General features: G+C 47.1%; 1 protein-coding gene across 8 annotated transcripts in view; it reads left to right on the top strand.

The window, feature by feature from the left end:
- Positions 1-20287, top strand: part of LOC140733093 (tyrosine-protein kinase Fyn) — a 226772-nt gene that overhangs the window by 175721 nt on the left and 30764 nt on the right. For all 8 annotated transcript variants that reach the window (XM_073055931.1, XM_073055938.1, XM_073055937.1 and 5 more), the window contains 3 exons: positions 868-1137; positions 2872-2971; positions 8876-8974. In XM_073055931.1, the coding sequence (XP_072912032.1) occupies positions 879-1137; positions 2872-2971; positions 8876-8974 (458 nt within the window). In that variant the 5' untranslated portion in view covers positions 868-878. The remainder of the gene's footprint in view (positions 1-867; positions 1138-2871; positions 2972-8875; positions 8975-20287) is intronic.

The raw sequence follows: 20287 nt of genomic DNA, 5'->3' as shown, positions 1-20287 counted from the left end.
TGCTTGTTCTTTCTTCCAGCCAATAAAAGCCTATCTCTCGCCTCACGTCTCCGAGAGTTATTGATGGTGCATCAGATAGTAATGTGAGGAGAACGTGTCCCAGTTGTTGAGGGGCCTCGGTAATGAATTCTGCCTTCTTGAAGGGCCACCTCTTGAAGATGTCCTCGGTGGCGGTGGGGGGGGGTGGGGTGGTTGTGCCGGCGACGGAGCTGGCTGAGTCGACAACCTTCTGCCGCCTTTTGTGATCCTGTGCAATAGAGTGCCCGTGCCGGACTATGATGCAGAATGCCCTACACTGTACACCTATAGGGATTTGTAAGAGTCTTTAGTGACATGGCAAACCTCTTCAGACCACTATTGATGCAGATCTGGGGTCTGCGGCCCCCTCGGTTGATGGTAAGGGTCCTTGGCATACAGAAGGTTGGGACTCCCTGACGTAGATCCACTGGTGTGCCTTCATTGTGATTGCTTCACTGTGAGGTGAGGGGGGGAAGCAGTTATTGGTATATTAGTAGATCGTAAAACCGGATTGTTATAGGAGCCTGTCAAGTTCATTAATGGCCTGGAGGAAGGACACTGCCCACGACCTGAGAACAGTCTATTGTTTTGACCCTTGTACAGATGCAGAGAGAAATGGCGCAGGAACAGTGAAGCATTAGCCGCGCTGATAATGCAGTCGAACCCAGTGTGAAAGCGAACTGATATTCCAGCTGAGCCCTGAAGCCAGCTTCCAGCTGTGCACAGACACTGCCCCGGTATTCCTGCTGCAGTTGCAGTGGTGTATAAACGGCAGGGTGCTCTACCAGTTGCTATCAGTTTGCATAACTGCTGTTGTGTGCTGAGACTTGTCTTTGGCCTCTTTTCCAGGTGTTTAGATAATGGGCTGTGTGCAATGCAAGGACAAGGAGACGACTAAAGGAACGGTGGACGAGAGGGCTGGGTCCATCCCCCAGAACCCGGGCTATCGGTATGGACCTGACCCTTCCCCTCAGCATTACCCCAACTTCAGTGTGGCGGGGATTCCCAATTACAACAGCTTCCATGGGACAAGCGGACAAACGTTGACCGTCTTCGGAGGCGTTCATACCTCCTCCCACACCGGGACGCTGCGGACCCGTGGCGGAGGGTCATTAACTGGTAGGAAGAATACTCGCTCTTCCCCCTTTGATATTTTTGTTTTTTCTCTTAAAGTTGATGTGCAGTTTAATACCAACCCTCTGTATTGAATCTGCCCTTCACTAGAACCAGGCTTGCTTTCAGTGATGCTCACCAGAGAGGGACTTTGCTCTGAAGCCAGCCAGATTTTAATGCAAATCGTGATTGTAGTTAAGAGACCTGAGCTATTGATTCAAGCATTCCAGTTCAAACCCCACCACGAGCTGCAACACTTGAACTGGGGAATTAAATAAATCCAGATTTTTCTTTAAGAAGCCCATCTTAGAAATGGTGACCATAAAGTCCTAAGCTACTGTTTTAAAAATGCAAGCATTGATATCACTTTGAGGAAGTGAGTCTGTTGTCCTTCGTTGGGCAGCTGGCAATGTAGCAGATTTATTTAACTTCGGTCTGAAATGGCCTTTCGAGCCCGTCGCATAATTCAAGAATAATTTCCCACAGAATTCCGCAGCTTGGCAAGGTGGCTCCTCCCTGGAGCCCGTTAGTAATGGGCAACAAGTGGTGATCTTGATCGTAGAGCCTACATCCTGCAAATGAATCCACAATAATGACTCCACCATGCAAAAGTCCCAGTGAAGTGCACTGAAGAGTAAATGTAAATGCAAGTTAGTGTCTTGGGTTTGATCTAATATTGCTGAACTTTGTCAATAGCAACATTTAGATAGATCTTTAACTTGTATATTGAGATCAAAGGGTTGAAAGTGATGTTATCAGAGCCTTCCGCTGAGTTCAAGTATCTAACTGTGCGCGGTCTGGGCCGTAGTGTGGAGCAGTACACAGCCAGGGGGTGTGTTGCCCTCATGCCGTGCTCAAACATGAGGGAGCTTCACACATGCACCCACCAGCCCTTTAATGTCAAGGGAGTTCAGGCACGTGCACCAAAAATGAATTTCCAAACTATCCTGGGCTCTTTTAGAACCTTGTCTGTGAGTCGACACTCAGACCGTGTGAGAAGCTCCCAACTTGAGCGGCTAAAATGACGAGGGGGGTGGTGCGAATTGGGAGGTCTGTGGAAGACCGCTAGCGAGGGAAGTCAGCTGTTGGTGCCCGTTGATCATGTTGTTAAAAGTGAGACTGCCTTCATGGGTACTGCAGTCGAAGTTTGTTCTCACTGGGGGGGGCGGAAGGGGCAGGATTCTCCTCCGAATTGACCTGAGTCACATAGACAGAGCTGGCTGTGCTGATGTTGCTACGTGGGTATTACCTACTAACTGTTCTCACACCGGCTGGCGTTCAGGGCAGCCTTGAAGGCCCTCCATCTCTGTCTGTCCTTGGAGGCGTTCAGGGTTTCCTCCATTTTGCCAGCAGCTTCCTCTTGGTTTTCGTTACTGTCAGCCACTGAAGTTCAGGGATGCCATCGCACTCAGATGTAGAAGGATTCTTCATTGCTGTTTCCCTAACAGTTTTGTTTGACCAGCCTGGGTTGTTCCCTGAGCTGAACCCCCAAACCTGGAGGACCGGTGGACCACTCTCAGTCTGGCCTCTACCCTTTGACCTGTTTGGCCATGGGTCGTGACCCTACCAGGACCCCCCAGACTCCAGCCAACATAGATCTCTGGGTCACTGAGGCGTGCAAGCTGCCAAACCACGACAAGGCAATATGTTTGTTTCAGGGGATGAATTTCTGTTCCACAGAGTCCTAATGTATGAGTGGGACATAGTGCTGACGAATGCCTTTCTGTTTTCTGCCTACAGTAGGGGTAACTCTGTTTGTGGCTCTGTATGACTACGATGCCAGGACAGACGACGACCTCAGCTTTCACAAAGGAGAGAAGTTTCAGATACTTAATAACACGTAAGTATGGAGAGAAAGAGGGAATGGGGGGGGAAGGGTCTGAGGGGAGAAAGAGAGGCTGAGAAAAGTGTGGCCTGGGCGGGAGGGGAGGGTTGGGTAGATGAGGGCAGATGAATAGGGAGAGGGGAGAGTGAATGGGGATGATTGTGGAAGGGAGAGCAAACGGTGAGATCGTTGAGGGAAGGGTGAGTAACGAAAGCGGCAGGTAAGGAAATCACAGTCTAACTGCACAGAATCCGCAGCTCAAGCCTTTGCGTGTGTGACTTCCTTCACGTCACTGATGGACAATTTAAATTATTTCCTGGGGCCGTCGACGCCATTTCTCCTCTGTGGGGAAGCCAGGATCCCTTTTGGTTATTATATATTCTAGATTCACACATGCACACTATACACTGTCTATATTCACGTTGCTATATTTTAAAATAAAGTATTGAAAGGAATCTTTGTCCTCCGTCACCATGGTAACAGCCATGCAGCCTGACGTCGAGGAGGAAGGAATTTGAATGTGGAATGCGCAGCCAGAGAGAGCGCCCGATGTTCACGTGAGGGATTGACCGGTAGAGAGTTGGGGAGGGGGTACACTGGAGGTAATTAGATTCGGAGGAGTCTTGTGGAGTACAAGTACCAGTGATCTGTTGGAGGCAAAGTGTTAAGTCTCCTTACTGTGGTTTGTGAAATTCTATTTCAATCCATCTCCACAGCTGAAATGACTCCTGAACCTTGAGCGGTTCTCCAGTGGCCACGCCTATGTCCGTGGACCCAGCTGAGTGGTGCTTTCCCCATCCCTACTCCTTCCCTTATTGTGATAGCACTAAGAAGTTATTAATCCCATCCTAAGTAATGCCTGGTTCCACATAAAACATCAACAAGCTTATAAAAATGTGTACAGTATGTGTTGATGATGCCAGGACCTTGCCTGACGGTCAGGGTGGTGAGACTCTGTTGTACAAGCGATGATCTTGGGTAGCCTCCAACCTGATGGCATGATTGTCAATTCCTCCTTTCAGTTAAAAAAAAAAAATTTCCACTCCCCCTTCTATTCCCCACTATGGCCTTTCACCTCTTCTTACCTGCCCCATCACTTCCCCCTGGGGCACCTCCTCCTTCCCTTTCTCCTGTGGTCCACTCTCTTCTCCTATCAGATTCCTTCTTCTCCAGCCCTTTACCTGGCTTCATCCAGCCTCCCCCCCCCCCCCCCCCCCCCCCGCACCTTTTCATTCTGGCATCTTCCCCCTTCCTTTCCAGCCCTGAAGAAGGGCCACGGTCCAAAACTTCGATGGTTTATTCATTTCCATAGGTGCTGCCTGACCTGCTGAGTTCCTCCAGCATTTTGTCTGTGTTGCTTAGGATGATCTTATGCACAAAAGCAGAACTGACAAAGGGTCATTAACCTAAAACATTAACTGTGTTACTTTCTCCACAGATGCTGCCTAACCTGCTGAGGTTTGTCAGCATTTTCTGAATTATCTCTAAACACTTTATTTAATCTTCCATAACTTACTGTATCAGGGAAACCTGGTATCAGCTTTTTCCAGGCCTGAGGGTTCTCATTCCTCCTCCCGCTCTCCCTCACCAACGTGAACTAATATATATTTGGGCAGTTAGATTCCCAATAGAGGAAGTAAACAGACAAGTTTCCTGCAGAGATGGATCGATGTTTGGTTACCGAGGGAATCAAGGGAGGTGGAGTTAGGCGCAGGTTAAAGGTCAGAGGTGATCGCGTTGTGGGTGTCGCACACATGATGGTGGAAAATGTTTCTTATGCGCAGATAAAATTTGGTTAGGCTGCACGGAGTCGTTGTGTGCCGTAGACACTCGTGGTCTACGACCATGATTGTTCTTGGCAAATGCATCTGGAGTATTGTGTGTAATTGTGGCCACTGCATTACCAGAAGGCTTTGGAGAGGGTACAGAAGAGGATGGACCGGGAGATTCCCTGGATTAGAGGGTATGAGCTATAAAGGTAGCTTACTCAAACTTAGGTTGATTCCCACGGAGCTGAGGGGAGACCTGGTTGGAATTTAGAAAATTATGAGGGGTGGGGTGGTGGAGTGAGGATGTGTCTGTAGCAAAGGGGGTATTAGGCGCTCCTTTCCTCTGTTAGCCTGCAGGTCACCCTTGGGCAAGGTGTAGCCCCTCTCTCCCCCCCCCCCCCCCCCCACACACACACACACACAGATCAGGGTCACGTGGAGCCATGGGAGCAGGTGGTGGATGGTCATGTGAGCATCCAGTGCAGATCACGAGTCCTTGCTGGCTACACCTCTTCACAACGGTGCCATCAGATCGCAGACGAACGACTGCCATGGTAACCGCCTCACTCCTCCACTGGGGAAAGGGACTTGAATCCACTGCCTTGTGAAGAAGAGCCATTTGGCAACATGTAGAGCAATAAAACACGGCCGAAACGCAAGCCTATGAGACTTCAGGTGCTGGAGAATGGGCCGCTGGAGGAATTCAACCAGTCGGGCAGTGTCCGTTGAGGGAAATGGACAGTCAGTGATCTGGATCGAGAATTTTCATCCGGGTTTGTTGCCTCCCTGCTGCGTTCACCAGCAGCTCACCTGAAGGCAGAACCATAGAATCCAAAGCCAAGAAGATAAAACGTGGAATTTAATGCTAAAAATTTAGAGCGGAGAGCAAAGGTGGAAGTAAGTTTACTCGGCCTGCTTGTGAGATCCCTGTCGTTTTCTGTAAGGAGTTTGTATGTTCTCTCCGTGACCGCAGGTGTTTCCTCCGGGTGCTCCGGTTTCCTCCCACAGTCCAAAGACGTACCGGTTGGTAGGTTAGTTGGTCATTGTAGATTGGCCTGTGGTTAGTTTAGGGTTAAATTGGGGGGTTTCTGAGTGGAGCAGCTTGAATGGTATCTCAATAAATAAATAAAATAAACATGGGTACGTTTTTGTGATCGCAGCTGAAATTCTGTTGATGTTCACAGATGGGTAGATGGTTGAAGTAAAGGGGAAGAGAAGGATGGGACTTTGGTTTCAGATAGCTGTCCACCTGGAGAGTAAAGATGGCAGCCATTGCTAATGGTGGCTGGCCATTTCCTACACCCACCAGTTGAAGAACACAAAAAAAACCCGAGGCTGTTTGAAACCCATCGGATGGAGTCTGGCTGTGAGGATGGAAGGATGTCTGGTTCAGAAGCCCTATTGCGTCAGCTCTCAGCCAGCACACGAAGCCCGGCTGTACAGTGCAGCACTATGAAGACAGGTTGTGCTTCGTGGCTGATGTCCTTACAGGTCCCTTGCTGCACTTACGGTGGGATAAGCAAGGGTTGCCTGGAGCAATGCTGTAAACAGAGCTTATTTACACCAACACCAAAAGGAAGTGGAAGCCTTTTTGCTGTTGAAAGTGGTGTCACAGTCAATAAGCTCTTCTCGTCAATACCAGTGCTGTGGTCTTTAGGTTAGGTGATCTATGTTCTTTGGTGCATGGTCCCCATTCATAACCCTCATCTTTCCTGTGACCGGCTCAAAGTTGGGTTCACGTGCTCTGCCCCTTGTGGCCCATACCAGCCAGGATTACTTGGCAGGATTGATGGTGTGCATAGCTAGAGTTGGACACTGGCCCTCTTGTTTCTACTTATCTCTCAAACACCAGATGTGTGATCACGTTGCCAAGATACCCTGAGCAAAACCAGCTGACTTGCTTTGCTTTTGGACATGAAAGGATTTCTGAAAGCTGTTGAACATTTGGTGCAGTAGCCTCCTGCGTGATTACGGGTTAGCGATGACTTAATGGTCTTTGCTGAAACTGCCAGGCTCCAAGTCTGAAGGACTTTGGTGGGTGGGGAGGGGGGGGGTGGGGGCTCGCACTGAAAACCGCAGCCCGGCCGGGGGGGGGGGAGGGTGGGGGAGGGTGTTTGCCAGTCGGGCACGTTCCGGATGGAGGAGAGTGAGCAGCTGGGTTCGAGTTGGAGAGCACGTTCGCACCGCAGAGGAGCAGGGGCGAGCTTGTGGAGCAGCAAAGACAAATGGCCCAGACGTGGGGGAAGTTTGGAAGAACTTGAGCAGAGTTAAGTTACCAGTTTCCTTGGGAGTAAGTGGTGGTCACAAGCAAGGCTGTGTGATCCCAAAAGCACCAGCACTACGCTCTGGAAAAGCAGACGTGAAGAGGGACTCTGTCCACATAGTCAGTAAAAGCAACGAAGCCCCAAAACTAAAATGCAGTCAGATTTATCCAAACTCTTCGTCTTAGAAAACCAATGCCGTTCTTAATGTCCGAGCCCCGATAAAGTAAGCTAATTGCCTAAAATCAGAAAGGTTGACCTGAAGCATTTCCTCAGTTTTTCTCACCCCAGGTCCCGTCCGACCTGCTGAGTGTTCCCGGTCCTGTGTGTTTCAGATTTCCAAGGTTAATTGGCTCTGCGTGAAATAGTTGCAGGAACGGGCAGCATTAATATTTGATTCGGTGCTCCTTATTTCCTTGGTTTGCTCAGGCTTGAGTGCCCCGACCCCTTCTTGGAAGGTTCATGTCAGTAATACAGGTTACCAGCTGGGGAGCAGGGATTGAAGAGGTGTTTAAAACTGGAGTGTGTGTGTTCAGAGCGGGAGATCTGGAGGAGATCTAGGGAGGAAGCGTTTCATCCGCACAGTGATCAGAATCCGGAATACACTGCTCAAGCGGTTGACGGAGGGAAACGGTCTTGCAATATTTTAGAGTTACCTAGACGTTCAGAGTCAGATGCATTTTCACTGACTTGTAAGGCGCGAGATTTTATTGTCTTGCAGCAGCAGTTAAGTACAAAGATGCAATAAAGTGGCAGGCTAGCGTAGTGGTTAGCACGACGCCTTACAGTGCGGGTGAATCGGGTTCAATTCCCGCCACTGCCTGTAAGAAGTTTGTACCTTCTCCCCGTGACCTCATGGATTTCCTCCCACAGTCCAAAGACGTATCAGTTGGTAGGTTAATTGGTCATTGTAAATTGGCCTGTGATTAGGATGGGATTAGGTCTAACCTAATCTAGGATTAGATGGGAGATTGATCGCTGGGGGAGGGGGGGGTGTGACTCGAAGAGCCAAATTGGCACTGTATCTCAATAATGAATAAAATCACTGCAAATTGCAGGAGTAAATAGAGTAAAGAAAAGGAATACTCCTAGGAGTTGGCGTTCATGGGCCATTCACAAATCTGCTGGCAGAGGAGGAGAAGCAATCCCAGAATGGTTGAGAGTTTGCCTTAAAGCTGTACCATCTCTGCAATGATAGCAAGGAGGAGAGGGCATGTCCAGGAAGGTGAGGGTCCTGAGTGACGGATGCTGCCTTCTCGTGAAGATGTCCTTGAGGATAGGGAGGGTTGTGCCCGCGGTGGAGCTGCTGAGCCCATAACCCATTGATTAAGGCGCAGAAGGATGAAGGTTCTCCTTGTCAGATTACTGGCCCCTGGATAAGTTTCTCCATCCTGCTGCCTCTCTGTCACTCCTCTCCTCCTCGTCTTTGCCCATTGTGTTTCTCTTGGTGTAATATCCAGCCGCATATGTTCCCAGATCCGGGCCAGCCCCAAGCAGGAAGTGTGGCCACGATTAAAGCTGGACAGCAGGTCCGTCCCAATAAAAAACACAAAATGCTGGCAGAACCCATGTTACTTCACTCCTGATGAAGGGTTTCGGCCCGAAACGTCGTTATTACCTCCTCCCATAGATGCTGTCTGGCCTGCTGAGTTCTGCCAGCATTTTGTGTTTTTTATTTATTTCCAGCACCTGCAGATTCACTCGTGTTGCCGTCAAGGTGCAGACGAGGGAGAACGGGGTTTGCTGCAGTCAACCGTCAAACAGCTGTGTCAGATCTGCTTTCTTATTTGCATATCAGTCCATCAGCAGCGCTACCGTACGTGGAATTCTTCCTGCCAGCTGTATTTCTGATCCGTCGCTTTGTTGACGCTGTTTCTCTCTTTTTGCAGAGAGGGAGACTGGTGGGAAGCGAGGTCCTTGCAGACCGGGGGCACAGGATACATTCCCAGCAACTATGTGGCTCCAGTCGACTCCATCCAAGCAGAGGAGTAAGTATCAACCCGCTTCACACCCCGAGATGCATCACTTTCACAGTTACTGACCTGCCATGGTTGTTAGAGTGTGGGAGGGGGTTCGGTCTCCACCCTTGCCCAGATGCCAACTGGGAGGGGAAAAGACCACTTAAATTAAAATCACAGGGTTTCCTGTCGAAGTTGGGCAAGGCAGGTTATGCAACCCTAATGCTGTTGAAGCTGACAGAAGGCAAAATATTATGTTTTAAAATACCATGCCAGAAATGTAACTTGTAGTGTTATTTTTATCAAAAGAAAGCTTGTGTTGGATGCACTTTCATTAACCCTCCTCGGAGTATTTGCAGGGACTGATTTATACAGAAGGGTTCTTCCGAGGGTTGCTGACAAGGCCACCACTTACTGTCTCTGCCCGATTTTTGCCCTTGAGGAGGTGGGGTGGTGGTGAGGCAGGGCCTTCAGACACCGCTGTCCGTCTCCCTCAGAGAGCTTGCGCAGCGAGTTTCAGGCTCTCAAGCCGGAGGTGATAGCAGACGGGCAACCTATTTCCAAGTCGGAGTAGCGCGTAGCTCAGAGGGAGGCCTTGAGGTAGGGGGGCTTTCCTCTGCAGCTGCTGCCTGTGTGCAGGTTGTTCTCGAGGACTTTGTAGGCGTGGAGACTGCAGACACGATGTATCGGTGATCCGGAGTGTCCTTCTTGGAATCCCAACCAGAGGGTAGTTTTATTTTGGGTGCTGAGTGAGTTGGCAGTCAAAGATTTAATGGTTGAGCACATTTTGCCCCAGGTCTCAAAGCAGATGATCACAGTTAACTCCTCATTTTATTGGACACAGGTTTGCTATAATGCCATTGATATACCTGTAGGAATAACACTGTCCTAACCTGAAACTGACGATAATATCTACATCTACAGGAAGTGTCCTCAAGGCGTCAAATCAAAACCTCTACTCTCCCTGCTGCCCCCCCCCCCCAGTCATTAGTTGATTAAAAGTGATAGTAATCTCCGCACAGGCCGAAGCTTGTTCAGTGGGGAGGAAGACCCAAATCTTCTCAAGAGCAATCGGTTTTTCAGCCTCGAAGCGGAGTTTTCACCTGAACGTCAGGCACGTCAAATACAAAGAGCGCTGAGTTGCAAAGGGTCACCTTTCAGAGATGTCGTTGCTGCTGTGTGTGGAAAAGGAACACCGTTTAAAATAGCCTCTTCTTTCTGCAAGTAGCTTGCTAAATTTGCTGCAGTGACTGAGCGCGGAAGCATTCGTATGCATATATATTCATGCTAAAATATTCATGTATTAGCTGGTACAGATTTTAAACTGCCCTTCAGGAAAGCTGATTTTATTCATTGCTGCATGTGGATTTTGTCGCCGCTTCCAATAGTTGTTGCCCTAGTTGCCCTTGAGGATGGTGGCGACGGGTGGTGCTGCCCTTCTGATGTGCAGAGCTGTGGAGTAGGGTTTTCATGATTTGGGGCTTTTGGCGAAGAAGGAAGAGTGTTAAGTTTCCAAGTCAGGGTGGCATGTGCCTTGTTAAACAGGTGTTCAGTTGGCAAAAGAAAGGAAACAAAGTTCGCTGTTAAAAGATTTAGAGATGTGTCTTTTTAAAAAAAAAATATAGTAGTGTGTATCGTAGAGGTACTTGGTAGTTTCTAGCTCAAACCTTATGACAGACAAATGATTGCATAGTGACATTTGACAGGCAGTGGAGAATGCAAGGGTTAACTTGTCCATCTCCTGCTGCCTTCTGTTGCCTAACGCTGGCTTTTGGGAATTGTGAAAGCAAGCTCTATTTCCTGTGAGAGCAGAACGTCTCAGCCTGCTCCAGTGGTACCGAGGCCGCGCGGAAGCATCTTCACATTTGTGAAAGAATCGTTTCCTGTCAGGTATCCAGGTAATGTTTAAGCACATTACCCTCGATCTTCTTTCTCCACAGACAGCGTTAAATAATCTATGACAAGCCAATTAAAATGTTATTGTCTGATAGCAAGAAGCAAACAATATTGCCCTGGTTCACTGGTCGGACATGTTTTTCTTCAATAGTTTCATTTACTATCATTATACGTCCTGAAATTCTTATTCTTCACAGACATCCACGAAAACAGTGGAGTGCCCCAAAGAATGAGTGACAGTAAAACATTAGAACCCCGACTCCCCCCCACCCCCGCCACCACAAGCAACAGCAAAGCAACGGCCCTCCCCCTCTGCCACGTACCACCCCGGCAACGGCATTCATACAGTAATTAAGTGGCGATGTTGTCCCTCAGAATAGTAAGTGGTTTGTTCCAGGAGCAGGGATTTGTAGGAGATGCTTTGGAAACTCTGCACCTCAGTCCAATTGCTGTCTGTTTGGGTTCTTTGGGCGTATCCTGCTGTAGACTGGAGCTATGATTAAAATCCTGTAACTTGCACCTGTCCTCCCCCAGCAAACAGGGAAGTTTTAATTGTTTTTTTTAAATTCGGGGATGCAGAGGTTACAGGCTCTTCCAGCACAAGGAGCCTGGGCCAGCCAATTATGCCCATGTGACCAAATAACCTACTAACTGGTGCTTCTTTAGGATGTAGAGGGAAACCAGAGCACACACTGTCGGGGGGAGAGCATTTATACTGCTTACGGACAGCGGTGCAGTTGAACCTGGGTCAGTGGCGCTGTAATACTGCCACACGAATTGCTACGCTACTGTGCCATCACTTAATATTGAATTAGATTCATCATTACAAGGCTCAAGTTTGCCAGTAAATCCTCCTTTTACAGCGGGAACTGACCTACCAAATGCATCCAGGAGCGTTGCAAAGGGTCACGGCATTCAAAATACAAGTCTCATTCAGCTCTGCGGCCTGCAGTCACACACCGCATCGAACTTCTTACCTTTTCTTCTCTTTGAGCTGACTGGCTGTCCTCTAAAATTGGGAGTGAGCCTCACTAATTTTCACCCATACATGACACACTTACAAGTCGTAGAGCCTTTGAACACGACAGCGCAGAAACAGGCTCTTCGGCCCATCTAGCCCATGCAGAACTATGGATCCCATCACCCTGTATCTGGACGATGGCCCTCCCAGCCATGTACCTACCCAAGTATCCTTTAAATGTTGAAATCGAACCTGCAGCCACAACCCCCGCTCGCAGCTCGTTCCATACTCCTGCCACACTCTGCGTGAAGAGATTCCCCTTCATAGAAACATAGAAAACCTACAGCACAATACAGGCCCTTCGGCCCACAAAGTTGTGCTGAACATGTCCTTACCTTAGACGATACTAGGTTTACCCACAGCCCTCTATTTTTCTAAGCTCCATGTACCTATCTAAAAGCCTCTTACCACGCACTCACCACTCTCTGAGTAAAAAAACTTACCCCTGACATCTCCTCTGTACCTACTCCCCAGCACCTTAAACCTGTGTCCTCTTGTGGCAACCATTTCGGCCCTGGGAAAAAGCCTCTGACTATCCACACGATCAATGCCTCTCATCATCTTATACACCTCTATCAGGTCACCTCTCATCCTCCGCCGCTCCAAGGAGAAAAGGCCGAGTTCGCTCAACCTATTCTCATAAGGCATGCTCCCCAATCCAGGCAACATCCTTGTAAATGTTAGCCTTAAACATTTCACTTTTCACCATTAACCCAAAACCTCTCGTTCCAGCCTCGCCCAACCTCAGTGGAAAAAGCCTGTTTGAATTTACCCTATCTATACCCCTTATAATTTTGTATACCTCTATCAAATCTCCCCTCAGTCTTCTACATTATAGGGAATAAGGTTCTGACCTTTTCAGTCTTTTCTTTATAACTCAAGTCCTCCACCCCCAGCAACCTCCTTGTAGATTTTCTCTGCACTCTTTCAATATTATTTATATCTTCCCTGTAGGTAGGTGACCAAAACTACACACAGTTCCCCAAATTAGGCCTCACCAACACCTTGTACGTGTTCAACAGGACTTCCCATCTCCTGTACTCAGTACTTTGATCTATGAAGGCCAACGTGCCAAAAGCTTTCGTTACGACCTTATTCACATGTAACACCACTATCAATGAATTATGAACCTATATTCTATAACACTCCTCCGTGCCCTACCACTCATTGCGTACCCTGGTTGGTCCTCCCAAAGTGCAACACCTCCCACTTGACTGCATTAAATTCCATCTGCCATTTTTCCAGCTGCTCCAGATCCCGCTGCAAGCTTTGATCATCTTCCTCATTGTTCACTACATCCCCAGTCTTGGTGTCATCTGCAAATTTGCTGATCCAGTTTACCACATTGATATAGATGACAAAGAGCAACAGACTGTGGCACACCACTAGTCACAGACCTCCGCTCAGAGAAGGAACCATCTACTACCACTCTCTGTCTTCTCTCACAAAGCCAGTGTCCAATCCAACTTATGACCTCATCCTGAATGCCAAGCGATTGAACCTTCTTGACCAGAAGCATATGGGACCCTGTCAAAGGCCTCGCGAAAATCCATGTAGACAACAGCTACTCACTTGCCTCCGTCAACTTTCCTGTTAACTTCCTCAGATCTCTGTAAGATTGGTTAGACTCAACCTGCCATGCACAAAGCCATGTTGACTATCCCTAATCAGTCCCTGTCAATCCAAATACTTACAAATCTAGTGCCTTAGGATGCCTTCCAATAACTTGCCCACTACTGATATCAGGCTTTACCAGCCTATAATTTCCTGGCTTATTCTTAGAGCCTTTCTTAAATAACGGAACAACATTACCCATCCTCCAATCCTCCGGCACCTCACCTGTGACTAAGGACATTTAACGTATTTCTGCTAGGGCCCTTGCAATTGTATTGGCCTCCCACATGGTCCAATGGAACAGCTTCTCAGGCCTTGGGGATTTATCCACCCTAATTCGCCTCAGGAGCACAAAACACCTCCTCCTCTGTAATCCTTACACGGCCCACGACCCCTCTGCTGCTTTGTTAGACTCTGCGTCCATCTCCCAAGTAAATATAAAAGCAAAAGTTCCTTTTAAGCTCTCCCATATCGCTTTTAGCTGCAAGCATAGATGACCAGTCTCATCTTCCAGAGGACCAATTTAGTCTCTTTCTATTGTTTTGCTATTAATAAATCTGAAGAAGCCATGAAGATTCTCTTTCACCTTGTCTGCTAGAGCAACCTCATGCCTTCTTTTACTCCCTCCTGATTTCCTTCTTTTACCCCCTCCTGATTTCCTTCTTTTACCCCCTCCTGATTTCCTTCTTTTATCCCCTCCTGATTTCCTTCTTTTTTCCCCTCCTGATTTCCTTCTTTTATCCCCTCCTGATTTCCTTCTTTACCCCCTCCTGATTTCCTTCTTTACCCCCTCCTGATTTCCTTCTTTTACCCCCTCCTGATTTCCTTCTTTTACCCCCTCCTGATTTCCTTTTTTTACCCCCTCCTGATTTTCTTCTTAAGTGTTCTCTTGCATTTCTTCTCATCAAGTATTTCATTTGTTCCTGCCTGCTTATACCTGCTATGCACCTCCTTTTTCTTAACAAGGGCCTTAATATCTCTCAAAAACCAAGGTTCTCTTAACCTGTTATCCTTGCCTTTCATTCTGACTGCAACATACAAACACTGTGCTCTCAGAATTTCACTTTTGAAGGCCTCCCTCTTCTCAGTTACACCTTTGTTCCAATCCACACTTGCCAGATCCTTTCTGGTACCATCAAAATTGGCCTTTCTCCGGCTCAGAATCTCAACCTGAGGACCAGGCCCATTCTTTTCCATAATTCCCTTGAAACTAATGGCACTATGATCACTATGTTCCCCTACACAAATTTCTGTCATCTGGACTCTCTCCTTCCCTAATAGGAGATCAAGTATAGCACTTCTGTGTACTGATAAAATTACTGATTAAGGTAACTTCCCTGAACATGTTTGACAGAAAAAACACAGGTTCACTCTGGGAGGCTGGTTACCAGATACAAGAATAGGATGTCCCAAAGTTATAAACACTCAACTTATGGATACCTCTACGCATGAACGAGCTCCTGTCGTCGTTAAATTGGAAAGATTTTTGTATGTGACGACATTCATTCCTACAAACAGCAGAACCGTTCCCCCTGCACTTTTCAGTAACTGTTCACGTTTGATGCTATTCATTACAACACTACAGGAACCACTTGGTTACTCTGTCGAGTGATTTATGTGTACTTTCTGACATAATGCCAGCAATAAAAGAGAACCAGTTTGTTACAAAGGGACTGTTTGTAAGGTTTTCTCCTTAACCCTGTACATATATATATATATATATATACACACACACAGAGACACCTTTACCCAGTTTTCACTTGAATATCTCCAACGCCGAGGCTGACCGAGGAGTTCCGCCCAGGTTACTGAACTGTGGCCAATTCCTAAAGTCTGTGTGCGATTGTTTTTAAAAGTATCCCAAGTTGCTTCCCTTTGAGACCTTAAACTGAAGTTGCACAACTGGCCAGAAACAATTCCTCTGAGGTCCCAGTCTCTCTCTTCCCGTTGCTTTTGTGTATGAATCACAGTATTATGAGCAATCCAAAATTACACGCATTCAGCACTTGCAGTGATTGTAGAAATATCAGTTCCCCCTGTGCTCCAGATTTTGGTACCTAGAGCCATCTTGTGGGCAGATTGTTCATTACCCATGTCTCTCCAGTATTTCGTTCATAAATCTACAGCCTCTGCACTGGCCTTCTTATTTCATAATGCTTATCGCATAATTCAGTTTCTTATGACTTTGTAGATCTGATTTCTTGTATTTTTGCTGCTTGTTCGCTTTTACTAAGTAGTCAAGGGCACGACCCACCCAGCCAACACACTTTTTGTCCCTCTTCCCTCCGGGAGAAGGTTCAGGAGCTTGAAGACTCATACGGCCAGATTTGGGAACAGCTTCTTTCCAACTGCGATAAGACTGCTGAACGGATCCTGACCCAGATCTGGGCCGTACCTTCCAAATATCCGGACCTGTCTCTCGGTTTTTTTGCACTACCTTACTTTCCCTTTTCTATTTTCTAATTATGATTTATAATTTAAATTTTTATGATATTTACTTCGATTTGTACTCCAGGGAGCGCGAAGCGCAGAATCAAATATCGCTGTGATGATTGTACGCTCTAGTATCAATTGCTTGGTGACAATAAAGTATAAGTAATAGATTAGTTGTAATCAAAAGAAAACTTCCAATTGTCAGTCCATTATATAAATAGAGTAACTTATCTTTGTAGTATACCCATTTTGTACACAACTAAGTCATGCTAAATAGCCACCTTTTCATTGTTTTAAGACTCCACCAGTAATGGGGAAAGAGCATCGAGCAATGTGCCGGAGGGTATCAGCAGGTTGAGCAGCGTCTGTGGTGGGGGCAAGAAAGAGCCAACATTTCAGCTTGTGACCCTGCTTCTGAACCTGTTGCAGGCTTTCAACCCTGTGGGCACCACGGTAGCTTGGTGGGTTAGCTCAACATTTTACACTACCGGCGACCCAGGTTTAATTCCTGCAGGGAGTTTGCGCGTTCTCAGCAGGACCGCTTGGCTTTCTTCCGGGTGCTCTGGTTTTCTGCCACAGTCCAACGGACGTAGCGGTGGTCATTGTAAATTGTTCCGTGATTAGGTTAGAGATAAATTGGGGGATTGCTGGAAGGGCCTATTCCACACACTATCGCGACGGGTAAGTGAATAAAGTATTGTCAGTTCTTTCCCTCCCTCAGATGCTGCTCAACCCGCTAAGTTCCTCCAACAGGTTGTTTGTGCTGCAGATTCTAGCTTTCACACTCTCTTGCATCTCCTTTAACAGCAGTGCTTTGAGCTCAGAGTCTCCAGGGTGTCTCTTTGGAGCTCTGGTGTTAGGCTAACTCTTAAGCCAAGGCCACGTATTGCATCATGTCTGAAATTGGGTAGGTATAGGCCTGCGTGGATGTTCGTTTCTGTCAAGGCTTATCACATCTACTAGGCCTTGGTGCTCCCTGCTACCTGAACTTGTGCATTGATTCTATCTGTGGAAAGACCCTGAAACTGGAGGGAAATTGTGCAGCTTTTGCTACCCCAGTCCTTCATTTGTGGCACAGAATCTGAGGTCAATGGTGAAGCCATAATGCTGGCAATTAACCATAAAGAAAGCTTCCCACAAAGACCTAACAGTATTTCTGTGGCGGCAACTTCCCCTTTTTACTTCCAATGTCAACTTCTGTTCGTCTCAGTTTAATGGTTAGTCAACCTGGCTCTCCTGTTAGTGCATTCTCAATAGTAATAAAAGAGTAATGATTGAATATTGAACTTCATGTAAAGTTCAAAGTGAACTTGTTAGCAAAGTACACACATGTCACCATATGCAGCCCTGAGATTAATTTTTCTGGGGGCAGGGTTGTATATGGTCACTTATATGTCAATCTAAAATGAAACATGACTTTTTTTTTCAAACATGTGTAAAGTGTTTTAAAATTCCTTGTACTCTGCAATATTTTGTGTAGGAATTATAATTCATAAATGTAAAATTATTTGTATATGATATAAATATCACTAAGTACTCAACTTTCATGCAACAAATTATAATGTTTTCAAGGCACTTTGCAACAAGACTCATATCAAAATTCTGAGGTTACCTTCAGTAATTTCCCTGGAGTGAAGGAGTTTGTAAAGAACACAACTTATGGGAGAAGGGATATAAGTTCAAGTATAATTCAACCACACATGAATACCCCTGAGTACAGCCAAACAAAACGGTGTTACTCTGGGGCCAAGGTACAAAACGTTGTACCAACAATCACACACAGCACAAGGCACATAGAGCACATATAAGATAGCAGTAAAGTTCAAAGTAAATTTATTGTCGAAGTACATCTATGTCACCATATACAGCCCTGAGATTCATGTTCTTGCAGGCATACTCAATAAATCCAATGACCATAATAGAACCAATGAAAAAGCACACCAACGTTGCAGACAGACAGTGTGCAAAAGACAACAAACTCTGCAAATACATGAAGAAAGAAGAAAAATATAAATATAGAGAGCATGAGACGAAGAGTCCTTGAAATGGAGCCCGTAGCTTGTGGGAGCAGTTCAGTGATGGGGCAAGTGAAGTTGAGTGAAGTTATCCCCTCTGGTTCAAGAGCCTGATGGTTGAGTGGTATTAACTGCTCCTGAACCTGGTGGTGTGGGTCCTGAGGCTCCTGCACCTGTTTCCTGATGGTTGAGGGGTATTAACTGCTCCTGAACCTGGTGGTGTGGGTCCTGAGGCTCCTGCACCTGTTTCCTGATGGCAGCAGCGAGAAGAGAGCGTGTCCTGGGTGGTGAGGGTCCCTGGTAATGGATGCAGTTTTTCTGTGCCAATACTCTGTTTAGATGTGTTCAATGTTGGGGAGAGCTTTACTCCTGATGGAAAATACAGTCACATAAAAAATGTATGCAGTCCAACTCCATGAATGTTGCAGCAATCTGCAGTGGGAACATACGAGGGGTGATCGATATGTTCGTGGCCAAAGATAGAAGGAGTCAATTTTAGAAAACCTAGCACATTTATTTTTCAACATAGTCCCCTCCTACATTTACACACTCAGCTCTCGTTACATGCACATGCAGGTCAACTCTTTGAGTGATTATGCAGAAAGTTTGAAGTTAATAACTCATGGGGGGGGGGGTGATTGATAGGTTCGTGGCCTAAGGTAGAAGGAGATGAGTTATTAACTTCAAACCTTCTGCATAATCGCTCAACCACCCCTCGTAATACAGCTTGTCTTCTGTCAAGCGAACACCGGGGGGCAGCACCAACTCCAGCATGAATGCCACATCACACTACCCCAGCACTCCAGTGAAGTGCCCAACTCTGACACCTCACTATAGGCTGCTGCAAGCAGGGCGACACCACAGCTTCAGGTCTAATCCTTGCGATGACTGAGGCCACGCAGCCTCTCCCACCGTTCGTCAATAATCAATTAATAATTGGACTTGCAACATTCCACACCGCCGACGTCCTTTGATCACAAGGAAAGTGACTAAGACAATGACTTGCTGTTATAGCCGACTGTAGCTTCAGGATTTGTTAATTAGTTTCCCATTGTTACATATGCCAAGGTACATTGAAAATCACCACAGACTATTATATCACTGCGTCAGAGTTGTAGAGGGGAAAATGCAGAATGAAGTGTTACAGTCACAGAGAAAGTGCAGTGCAGACGGACAGTAAGGGGCAAGCCATGGTCAAGAGTCTGTCTTATTATACGAGGGATCCATTTAATAGTCCTAAGGCAGCAGGTTGAAGGCTGTTCTCGACCCTGGTGGTATGTACTTTTAGGCTTTTGTATCTTCTGCCTGATGGGGGGAGGAGAGGCACTAATGTCCAGAGTGGCTGGGGGTCTTGGGGAATTTTGGCCGCTTCTCCAAGGTAGCAAGAAGTTTTAAACAGAGTCCACGGAGTGGGGTTGTTTCTGTGATGTGCTGAGCTGTTCCCACGCCTCTGTGCTCGGTTGGTCAGGGACAGAGACGGTGCCGTACCAGACTGTGTACAGGATGCTTCCAGTGCTGCATCTACAGAAGCTGCTGCGGGGACATGCACAGTCTCCTTGGTCTACTGAGGAAGTAGAGGCACTCGAGTGCTTTAACGGCCATTGCCTCTGTGTAGTTAGACCAGGACAGCCGACTGCATTGGCACATTAAAATGGTGTGCACGTGGCCAGCCGGGAGTACGGACTGGGCTGGAGTTTTTAATCGTGAAGCGCAGGCCTTTCTGAGGGGGCACATTGCCATTGTGATTACTGATGTTTGCATCCTCCCAAGCTGGTGCTGCAGGAGCCCCACAACACCATCTGTGACCTCAAAAGCCACCCACCCCAATGGTATCTTCATTGTTGTTGAGGATTTCAATCGTGCCAACTTAAAAACAGTCAACCATGATGCCAACTTCACAACCAGTGGGGAGAGAATACGTTAGCTGGGGAAAATCTGCAGATACTGGAAATCGAAGTAATACACACAATCTATGCAAAAAGGATAGATTAGACTTGGTTTACACGAACATTCGTGGAGTCTACAAAACCTGCTTCCTGCCCTCGCTTCGGAATCTCAGACCACATAGCCGCTCTGCTGATCCCCGCACGCAGACGAGTCAAACCAGTTCCCAGGGAGATCGAGACCTGTCCAAAAGGCACCACCTCAGCGCTACAGGACTGCTTCAAAAGCACAGACTGCAGCATATTCAGAGACACAACTACCTACAATCATCTCATCAACAATGGGTATGCAGGATCACTGACTGGCTACGTAGGAAAGTACACTGAGGATGTGTCCGTGATTAAACACTACACTGCCAAGGAAACCCAGAAACCATGGCTGACTGCATAGGTTCATGCACTGCTTAGGGGTTGAGAGACA

The sequence above is a fragment of the Hemitrygon akajei genome, chromosome 9 (assembly GCF_048418815.1).
Source record: "Hemitrygon akajei chromosome 9, sHemAka1.3, whole genome shotgun sequence".
NCBI classification, from domain to species: Eukaryota; Metazoa; Chordata; class Chondrichthyes; order Myliobatiformes; family Dasyatidae; genus Hemitrygon; species Hemitrygon akajei.
Note: the sequence above shows the minus strand (reverse complement) of the source record. Positions and strands in the feature narration are given on the sequence as shown.